Source organism: Hyperolius riggenbachi, chromosome 2 (genome assembly GCF_040937935.1).
Source record: "Hyperolius riggenbachi isolate aHypRig1 chromosome 2, aHypRig1.pri, whole genome shotgun sequence".
NCBI classification, from domain to species: Eukaryota; Metazoa; Chordata; class Amphibia; order Anura; family Hyperoliidae; genus Hyperolius; species Hyperolius riggenbachi.
The window spans coordinates 572,603,659-572,614,448 of record NC_090647.1 but is presented as its reverse complement, the minus strand read 5'-3'; the positions used below and the strand labels follow the sequence as shown (position 1 = coordinate 572,614,448).

The 10,790-nt window shown below is 52.9% G+C and overlaps 1 protein-coding gene across 1 annotated transcript in view; it reads right to left on the bottom strand.

Annotated features, from left to right (window-relative positions):
• U2AF1 (U2 small nuclear RNA auxiliary factor 1) overlaps positions 1-7,586 on the bottom strand; it is a 43,142-nt gene extending 35,556 nt beyond the window's left edge. Inside the window, exons 1-3 of the mRNA XM_068266328.1 lie at positions 7,459-7,586; positions 5,105-5,192; positions 1,536-1,602 (exon numbers count right to left, since the gene is read on the bottom strand). Of these exons, the coding sequence (XP_068122429.1) occupies positions 1,536-1,602; positions 5,105-5,192; positions 7,459-7,502 (199 nt within the window). The 5' untranslated portion in view covers positions 7,503-7,586. The remainder of the gene's footprint in view (positions 1-1,535; positions 1,603-5,104; positions 5,193-7,458) is intronic.
• Positions 7,587-10,790: the final 3,204 nt, after the last annotated feature.

Below are 10,790 nucleotides of genomic sequence, written 5' to 3'. Positions count from 1 at the left end.
GTGTGTGTGTGTATACAGTGTGTGTGTGTGTGTGTGTGTGTGTGTGTGTATACAGTGTGTGTGTGTGTGTGTGTGTGTGTATACAGTGTGTGTGTGTGTGTGTGTGTATACAGTGTGTGTGTGTGTGTGTGTGTGTGTGTGTGTGTGTGTGTGTGTGTGTGTGTGTGTGTGTGTGTGTGTGTGTGTGTGTGTGTATACAGTGTGTGTGTGTGTGTGTGTATACAGTGTGTGTGTGTGTGTATACAGTGTGTGTGTGTGTGTATACAGTGTGTGTGTGTGTATACAGTGTGTGTGTGTGTGTGTGTGTGTGTATACAGTGTGTGTGTGTGTGTGTGTGTGTGTGGTGTGTGTGTGGTGTGTGTGTGGTGTGTGTGTGTGTGTGTGTGTGTGTGTGTGTGTGTGTATACAGTGTGTGTGTGTGTGTGTGTATACAGTGTGTGTGTGTGTGTGTGTGTGTGTGTGTGTGTGTGTGTGTGTATACAGTGTGTGTGTATACAGTGTGTGTGTGTATACAGTGTGTGTGTGTGTGTGTGTATACAGTGTGTGTGTGTGTGTGTGTGTGTATACAGTGTGTGTGTGTGTGTGTGTATACAGTGTGTGTGTGTGTGTGTGTGTGTGTGTGTGTGTGTGTGTGTGTGTGTGTGTGTGTGTGTGTGTGTGTGTGTGTGTGTGTATACAGTGTGTGTGTGTGTGTGTGTGTGTGTGTGTATACAGTGTGTGTGTGTGTGTGTGTGTATACAGTGTGTGTGTGTGTGTGTGTGTGTGTGTGTGTGTGTGTGTGTGTGTGTGTGTGTGTGTGTGTGTGTGTGTGTGTGTGTGTGTGTGTATACAGTGTGTGTGTGTGTGTGTATATACAGTGTGTGTGTGTGTGTGTGTGTGTATATACAGTGTGTGTGTGTGTGTGTGTGTGTGTGTGTGTGTGTGTGTGTGTGTGTGTATACAGTGTGTGTGTGTGTGTGTGTGTGTGTATACAGTGTGTGTGTGTGTGTGTGTGTGTATATACAGTGTGTGTGTGTGTGTGTGTGTGTGTGTGTGTGTGTGTGTGTGTGTGTGTGTGTGTGTGTGTGTGTGTGTGTGTGTGTGTGTGTGTGTGTGTGTGTGTGTGTGTGTGTGTGTGTGTGTGTGTGTATACAGTGTGTGGTGCGTGTGTGGTGCGTGTGTGGTGCGTGTGTGGTGCGTGTGTGGTGCGTGTGTGGTGCGTGTGTGGTGCGTGTGTGGTGCGTGTGTGGTGCGTGTGTGGTGCGTGTGTGGTGCGTGTGTGGTGCGTGTGTGGTGCGTGTGTGGTGCGTGTGTGGTGCGTGTGTGGTGCGTGTGTGGTGCGTGTGTGGTGCGTGTGTGGTGCGTGTGTGGTGCGTGTGTGGTGCGTGTGTGGTGCGTGTGTGGTGCGTGTGTGGTGCGTGTGTGGTGCGTGTGTGGTGCGTGTGTGGTGCGTGTGTGGTGCGTGTGTGTGTCACAGATTGGGAGTTGGGGGGGGCGGATAGATGAGGTGCTGTAAACACAGAGGAAGAGAAGATGTGGACAATGTGGATACTTACAGCGCAACCCATCAGCTGACTGGGAGGAGTTCTGTGGATTGCGGTAAATATTAAGTAGAGCAATCGTCTGAAACAGAGGAGAAAACCAAAAGTTAAAAATCATGCAAACTTTCCTCCACCCCCTGCTACTCTCCACCCCCTGCTACTCTCCACCCCCTGCTACTCTCCACCCCCTGCTACTCTCCACCCCCTGCTACTCTCCACCCCCTGCTACTCTCCACCCCCTGCTACTCTCCACCCCCTGCTACTCTCCACCCCCAGCTCTCAGCTACTAGGCCACCTGACCTTCCAGCACACCCAAATCCTACACCCCAGCCTTCCAGTACCCACAGCCTTCCAGCACCCACAGCTACTGCACCCCCAGCCTTCCAGTACCAACAGATACTGCAGCCCCAGCCTTCCAACCAGGGCTGTGGAGTCGGTCCAAAAATCCACTGACTCCAACTCCTCAGTTTAGGATTCCACCGACTCCTCGACTCCGACTCCTCTAATTTGCATATTACAATTTTGTTGATTAAAAGTATGTAACGTGAACTTCGTCTCTTAACTGCCAACGCTTAGGAATTTTACAAGACAACTGAAGTGAGAAGGATATAGAGACTACTATATTTATTCCCTTTAGACTAAAACTAGTCCTTGGTAAGAGTACTTGTAAAAGGTATAAACCGGAACAAAGAACATCTATCAGGCCCTAGGCAATGTAAGTGTGGGTACAAGTAAGAGTGATGTGCAGGTACTCTGCAGGGGAATGAGGAGATTGTAAAGAGACAACAGCTCTGTGGAGAGTGCATATGTAGAGTATAGTACTACTGTGTAACAAAGTAAACCTGAGACAGATGAAATTAAAGTTTTATACATACCTGGGGCTTCCTCCAGCCGCCTTCAGGATAATCAGTCCCTCGTTGTACTCCTCCACCACCTGGATCTTCTGCTATGAGTCCAGGTACTTGAGCCAGTCGGGCGTAGTGCGCATGCACACACTCCGCCGCCAGGAGCATACTACACCTGTGCAGCACTATTGCGCAGGTGCAGAATGTTCCTGGCTGTGGGAGCAGCATGCGGCCGGACTGTGCTGACTGGCTGAATTACCTGGACTCATAGCAGAAGATCCGGGTGGTGGAGGACAGCGAGGGACTGATTAGCCTGAAGGGGGCTGGAAGAAGCCCCAGGTATGTATAAAACTTTACTTTTCATCCGTCTCAGTTACCCTTTAATTTGTAGTCACCAAACCAAATTTTAACAACATATCAAATTATTTGATTTCATCAGCAAAGGGAGTGCATACATTTGCATAAATCAGCATCAATGCAGAATTATTTCCATCTCATTGACCATCTCTATTAGTGACACAGCTACACATCAGGCTTTATTCTTACAGCATAGATGTTATTTAGTATATATAAGAGATTCCTGTGTACACATCATATATACAGTCACTATCAGATATGTATATCTGACCTTAAAAATACGGGGACTGCTTTATTGAAGCAGCACAAGTAACTGATTTTGATTGGTTTATTTCATTTTTGTGGACTAAGCACAGCTATTACTGTATATATACACATTACGGTATTTTTAATGACTATTATCTGAGAAATATAACATTTTATCATATTTTCTATTTTAATTACAGTTACAAATTCATTAGGAGTCGGAGCATTTTTTCCCGACTCCGACTCCAGGCACCCAAAATTGCCCGACTCCGACTCCACAGCCCTGCTTCCAACACCCACAGATACTACACCCCCAGCCATCCAACACCCACAGATACTGCACCCCCAGCCATCCAACACCCACAGATACTGCACCCCCAGCCATCCAACACCCACAGATACTACACCCCCCCAGCCATCCAACACCCACAGATACTACACCCCCCCAGCCATCCAGCACCCACAGATACTACACCCCCCCAGCCTTCCAGCACCCACAGATACTACACCCCCCCAGCCTTCCAGCACCCACAGCTACTACACCCCCAGCCTTCCAGCACCCACAGCTACTACACCCCCAGCCTTCCAGCACCCACAGCTACTACACCCCCAGCCTTCCAGCACCCACAGCTACTACACCCCCAGCCTTCCAGCACCCACAGCTACTACACCCCCAGCCTTCCAGCACCCACAGCTACTACACCCCCAGCCTTCCAGCACCCACAGCTACTACACCCCCAGCCTTCGAGAATCCACAGCTACTGCACCCCCAGCCTTCCAGCACCCACAGCTACTGCACCCCCAGCCTTCCAGCACCCACAGCCTTCCAGCACCCACAGCTACTATACCCCCAGCCTTCCAGCACCCACAGCTACTATACCCCCAGCCTTCCAGCACCCACAGCTACTATACCCCCAGCCTTCCAGCACCCACAGCTACTACACCCCCAGCCTTCCAGCACCCACAGCTACTACACCCCCAGCCTTCCAGCACCCACAGCTACTACACCCCCAGTCTTCCAGCACCCCCAGCCTTCCAGCACCCACAGCTACTGCACCCCCAGCCTTCCAGCACCCACAGCTACTGCACCCCCCAGCCTTCCAGCACCCACAGCTACTGCACCCCCCAACCTTCCAGCATCCACAGCTACTGCACCCCCAGCCTCCCAGCACCCACAGCTACTACACGCCCAGCCTTCGAGAATCCACAGCTACTACACCCTCAGCCTTCCAGCACCCACAGCTACTACACCCCCAGCCTTCCAGCACCCCCAGCTACTACACCCCCAGCCTTCCAGCACCCACAGCCTTCCAGCACCCACAGCTACTACACCCCCAGCCTTCCAGCACCCACAGCTACTACACCCCCAGCCTTCCAGCACCCACAGCTACTACACCCCCAGCCTTCCAGCACCCACAGCTACTACAAACCCAGCCTTCGAGAATCCACAGCTACTGCACCCCCAGCCTTCCAGCACCCACAGCTACTGCACCCCCAGCCTTCCAGCACACACAGCTACTGCACCCACAGCCTTCCAGCACCCACAGCTACTATACCCCCAGCCTTCCAGCACCCACAGCTACTATACGCCCAGCCTTCCAGCACCCCCAGCTACTACACCCCCAGCCTTCCAGCACCCACAGCTACTACACCCCCAGCCTTCCAGCACCCACAGCTACTACACCCCCAGCCTTCCAGCACCCACAGCTACTACACCCCCAGCCTCCCAGCACCCACAGCTACTACACGCCCAGCCTTTGAGAATCCACAGCTACTACACCCTCAGCCTTCCAGCACCCACAGCTACTACACCCCCAGCCTTCCAGCACCCCCAGCTACTACACCCGCAGCCTTCCAGCACCCGCAGCCTTCCAGCACCCGCAGCCTTCCAGCACCCGCAGCCTTCCAGCACCCGCAGCCTTCCAGCACCCCCAGCCTTCCAGCACCCCCAGCCTTCCAGCACCCCCAGCCTTCTTGCACCCACAGCTACTACACCCCCAGCCTTTCAGCACCCACAGCTACTACACCCCCAGCCTTCCAGCACCCACAGCTACTACACCCACAGCCTTCTAGCACCCACAGCTACTACACCCACAGCCTTCCAATATGTACAGTTTACAAAGCAATAAGACGTACCTGGCTGAAAGTGGGTTTGTTGTGCAATCTGGAACAGCGGTCACCATGACGACATGCTCCAATCTTAAAGTAAAAGGAGCAGTTGACCCTGTGGGAAGAATGAAGTGTTACAAAAGTTGCAAAGTTTCCTGATGAGGAAGTACGTGTAGCCGTAGCGTCTGGTTAATTGGGGTGCAAAGTGATGCAGAGGGGGAAGGAATTTAAAGGGAACCTAAACTGAGAGGGATGTGGATGTTTCCTGTTAAACAATACCAGTTGCTTGGCATCCTGCTGATCTCTTTGGCTGCAATAGTGGCTGAATCACACCCTGAAACAAGCATGCAGCTAATCCAGTCTGACTCCAGTCAGAGCACCTGATCTGCATGCTTGTTCAGGGGCAGTGGCTGAAAGTATTAGAGACACAGGATCAGCAGGAGAGTCAGGCAACGGGTATTATTTAAAAAGGAAAAATCCATACACTTCTCAGTTTATGTTCCCTTTAAAGAGGAACTGTAACGACAAAACGGCCCCTGGGAGGTACTCACCTCGGGTGGGGGAAGCCTCCGGATCCTAATGAGGCTTCCCACGCCGTCCTCCGTCCCTCAGGGGTCTCGCTGCAGCCCTCCGAGAAAGATGACGTCAATATTTACCTTCCTGGCTCCTGCGCAGGCGCTCTGACGGCTGTCGGCTCCGAAGTAGGCGGAAATACCCGATCGTCGTTGGGTCTGCTCTACTGCGCAGGCGCAAGTTTCCGGCACCTGCGCAGTAGAGCGGACCCGACCGAGATCGGGTATTTTCGTCTATTTCCGTGCCGAAAGCCGCCACAGCGCCCCCGCTGGAGACAGCAAAGGTAAATATTGAAGCTACAGTCGGCTCTGTCGCCGGCTGTTCGGAGGGCTGCAGCGAGACCCCCGTGGGACAGAGGACGGCGTGGGAAGCCTCATTAGGATCTGGAGGCTTCCCCCACCCAAGGTGAGTACCCCCCAGGGGAGGTTTTTGTTGTTACAGAGTCTCTTTAAGTCTGGTGATGAGGGGCAGGGAAGGATTGATCATGATGGGGGAGGGGATCTGGTGATGAGGGGCCAGGGTGAGGGGGGAATCATAGAATTGGGAAGGGGGGGGGGGGTGTTGGGCAGGGTGGGATTGGTCAGATAATGGGGCAGGGGTGGGGGGATCTGGGGATGAAGGAGCAGTTTGGTGGGGGGGGGGGGGATCTGGGAATGTGGGGGATCATAGTATTGGGAAGGGGGGATATGGGGCAGTTTTGGGGGAGAGGTCTGGGACTGTGGGGCAGGGTGAGGGGGGAATCATAGAATTGGGAAGGGGGGGTGTTGGGCAGGGTGGGATTGGTCAGATAATGGGGCAGGGTGGGGGGGGGGATCTGGGGATGAAGGAGCAGTTTGGTGGGGGGGGGGGATCTGGTGATGAGGGGCCAGGGTGAGGGGGGAATCATAGAATTGGGAAGGGGGGGGGGGGTGTTGGGCAGGGTGGGATTGGTCAGATAATGGGGCAGGGGTGGGGGGATCTGGGGATGAAGGAGCAGTTTGGTGGGGGGGGGGGGATCTGGGAATGTGGGGGATCATAGTATTGGGAAGGGGGGATATGGGGCAGTTTTGGGGGAGAGGTCTGGGAATGTGGGGCAGGGTGAGGGGGGAATCATAGAATTGGGAAGGGGGGGTGTTGGGCAGGGTGGGATTGGTCAGATAATGGGGCAGGGTGGGGGGGGGGATCTGGGGATGAAGGAGCAGTTTGGTGGGGGGGGGGGATCTGGTGATGAGGGGCCAGGGTGAGGGGGGAATCATAGAATTGGGAAGGGGGGGGGGGGGTGTTGGGCAGGGTGGGATTGGTCAGATAATGGGGCAGGGGTGGGGGGATCTGGGGATGAAGGAGCAGTTTGGTGGGGGGGGGGGGATCTGGGAATGTGGGGGATCATAGTATTGGGAAGGGGGGATATGGGGCAGTTTTGGGGGAGAGGTCTGGGAATGTGGGGCAGGGTGAGGGGGGAATCATAGAATTGGGAAGGGGGGGTGTTGGGCAGGGTGGGATTGGTCAGATAATGGGGCAGGGTGGGGGGGGGGATCTGGGGATGAAGCAGCAGTTTGGTGGGGGGGGGGGGGATCTGGTGATGAGGGGCCAGGGTGAGTGGGGGGATCATAGTATTGGGAAGGGGGGGGGGGGATATGGGAATGAGGGCAGGGTAGGGGGGGGGGTGGAGGGATCCGGGGCAGGATGTGCTGCTGAGGGCCAGGGGGTGGGAGAATCAGAGAATGGGGTGCAGGGTGGGGGGAAATCATAGAATGGGGGGATCCGGGGGTGGGATGGATCAGACAATGGGGGGTCCCCGGCCCGCTGCTTTCCCGCCTCCCGCTTCTTACTTGTCCTTCTCGGTGCCGAAGATGGAAGCCAGATACTCCGCCATCTTCCCCGCTCACCGCGCCGTTCTCACACACACACCACCTGCGCCGCTACGTCATCAGCGTGCGACACTTCCGGATCCTGCGCCTGCGCGATACGGGGGCGGGGCAGCCATACACACTCCTGTGTTGCGTCACGGCGATCCTCCTCTCACGGGCGGAGCCACAGAGCGCCCTGAGGGAGGGGCGTGGCCTCCGGAGCGGGAATCACTGGGGGGCGGTTACCTGGAGTGTGTGTGAGAGGAATAAATGGAGGGCTCTCACATGGGCGGAGCCACAGAGCGCGGATGGAGGGGCGTGTCCTCCAGGAGTGTGTGAGAGGAATGATTGGCGTACAGATGGCCGCGCAGGCGCAGAATGTCTCACAGACCACAGTGCAGATTCCTTCCTGAGGAGGAGCTCCAGTGAGACAAAGTGCTTCATATTTACAATGATGTATAAATGATTTAGTCAGTGTTTGCACATTGTAAAATCTTTCCTCTCCCTGATTTACATTCTGACATTTATCACATGGCCACATCTTTACTGCTGGCAGGCGATGGCACTGGAAGGAGATGCTGCTTGCTTTTTTAGCAGATGGAAACCGCTGTTATTTCCCACAATGCAACAAGGCTCCCACAGTGTGATGTCAGTACCATGGTCCTGACATCACACTGTGGGAGGGGTTTCACCACAATATAAGCCATACAGCGCCCCCTGATGGTCTGTTTGTGAATAGGAAAAGACTTCTCATGGGAAAGAGGGTATCAGCTACTGATTGGGGTGAAGTTCAATTCTTGGTTACGGTTTCTCTTGAAAGGAAACCTAAACCCGCACATGCGCAGACCTGTCACGCCGGCCGCCGTGATGACGCATTGCGTCTTTAATCAGGAAGAGCCGGGTGACGCTGAAAACCGGGGGCCGGCGGAGGCTGAAGGAGATGAGCCGGGAGAACGCCACGACCGCCTACCCTGAGCTGGAAGAAGCCCCAGGTAAGTGTATTCTTTTAAATTTAGGCACTCCTCTGAGTCTCTTTAAAGGAGTTATCAGGCAAAATAAAAAAAAGCTTTACTCACCTGGGGCTTTCTCCAGCCCTTTACAGCCGACTGTCCCACGCTGACAGCTTCACTCTAGAGATGCGAAGTTCGGATCTTTTCGATGATCCAGATGGTTCGAATTGGATCATTGAAAAGATCCGGATCTTTAACCCGAATCTCGGATCATTTTACAAGCGAAGCATTCGGGGGTGAAATGAATAGCAGGACAGGACTTTCCCTGCTGTGGACAGGAGAAGGGGAGGGGGGAGGACACACAGAGAAGGGGAGAAGATGGACAGAGGGCAGGGAGTGGACAGAGAAGGGAGGAGGGACGAGCAGAGAGCAGAAATGTTTGCACACAATACCCACATGCTGCAATCATATGCTTTACATGTATTTCACCTATATGCTCATCTGTATACTTTGAATGCAAACGTCGCACAGTGAAAGAAAGCATTCCCAGAAGTGAAGTGCAGCTGTTTAGAGCAGTGCAGGAGGATCATATTGCACAGCAATCACAGTGCCTGCCCTGTCCTAGCCCAGCACGCTGTCTACAAAGTTACTGAGCTGTGCCAAAAGTTTCCAATGTGATCACTGTGCACAACTACGGAACAGACAGCCTGTATGAGCAGCACATTGCAGCCAGTATGTGTGCTCTACACATATCTGGCAGTGGCACTGATGTCCCCTCTCTCTCATCTACCTGTCTCCCTGCAAGGCTGGCTCCCCTCCAACAGAGCGATCCATCCCAGCTCTGCTTCCAGGACCCCGCTGCCCGCTGAGAGGGGGCGTGTCACTCCTGGCCCCGCCCCTTTTGAGATCCGAATCACTCATTTTGATGATTCGGATGATTCAACTCACAAAATAGATTCGGATCAAAGATCCGAATCGTTCATGATCCGGACAACACTACTCCACTCCCCGCCGCCGTCCCGGGCTCCCCGCACGGTGCAGAGGCTAACCCCGAGGTCGTCCTTACTGCGCCTGCGTGAAGCGCCGCTGTCAATCATGGCCATGTTGCCCATGGCGTACTGCGCAGGTGCAGAACTACTTCCACCTATATCCTATGCGGGTCAGCAATGTGATATATATGGAACTGCATTCTGTATACCTGAAAAAGGACAAAATGTAACATCATCTGTGCTGTCTTTGGTGGAGCCTTTGCTGAACAAGAGCTACTGTGTGACCACAGATAACTTTTATAGTTCCCCTGATTTTTTTGAAATACTGATCAAGAACAAGACGAATGCCTACAGCACAGTTAGGCCTAACCGTCGAGAAATGCAGACAAGCTTTGCTAAAGAAAAACTAAAAACTGGGGACATTGTGGCTTGGCAGAAGGGAAAAATGTTGGCTCTCCGCTGGTGGGACAAGAAAGACGTGTGTGTCCTTAGCACAGTCCATGGCACATCAGCTGTCACCACCAGGACACGAGGAGGAAAAGTCATAGACTAGCCTCAAGTCATCCTGGACCATTACAACACGATGGGTGGGGTGGACAGAGCTGACCGGGCGTTCTACCCCACAGTCCGCAAGCAACAACAAAAATATAAAACAATATTTCGACATCTGTTGGAAGTGTCTCTTTGGAATGCGTACATTCTGTACAAACAGTGCAGTGACAGGCCAGGAACGCATGCGGACTTTATCTGGAAGGTTTGTGAATACATCTGCATAAAGTACCAGACCTCATTATCAGATGCCAGAGTTGGGCGCTGTGCATCCTACGTAGTCAATCCCGAGCACCTCACTGGCCATCACTTTATGGAGTACGTACCTCCCGCTCCAAAAATAACTCCACCAACCAGGATGTGTGTTGTATGCTGCAGCAAGACTGATAGCAAAGGCAAGAAAGTCTGCAAAGAATCCCGATTCTACTGCCCGGATTGTAATGTCGTCCTGTGTGCCACACACACGGGAGGTGTATATACTGTACTGCATGTACATACTGTATATATAAACTGATGCCTTATTTGTACAGTTTTGCTATTATTTCAGTTTATTGATGAATGTAATTATTTCAACAAATTTGTGTTCCAGTCTTTTATTTACATGCAGAATGTCTACCAGGCCTTTATTCTGATATATTTTGGTGAGTTATGAAAAAAATGTACCGTTTGACTCATAATTCCAGACAGAAATGCACCGCCAGGAAGGTTAAGAAGTTTCTTATTATCCTGCAGAACAGTCCCCCTGCTGGTTAGAACTGTTTAAGAAGAAAAAAAAATGTTGGTAATGCGTTGATGAATCTGTCCCACTGTGCACACGGTGTCCTTC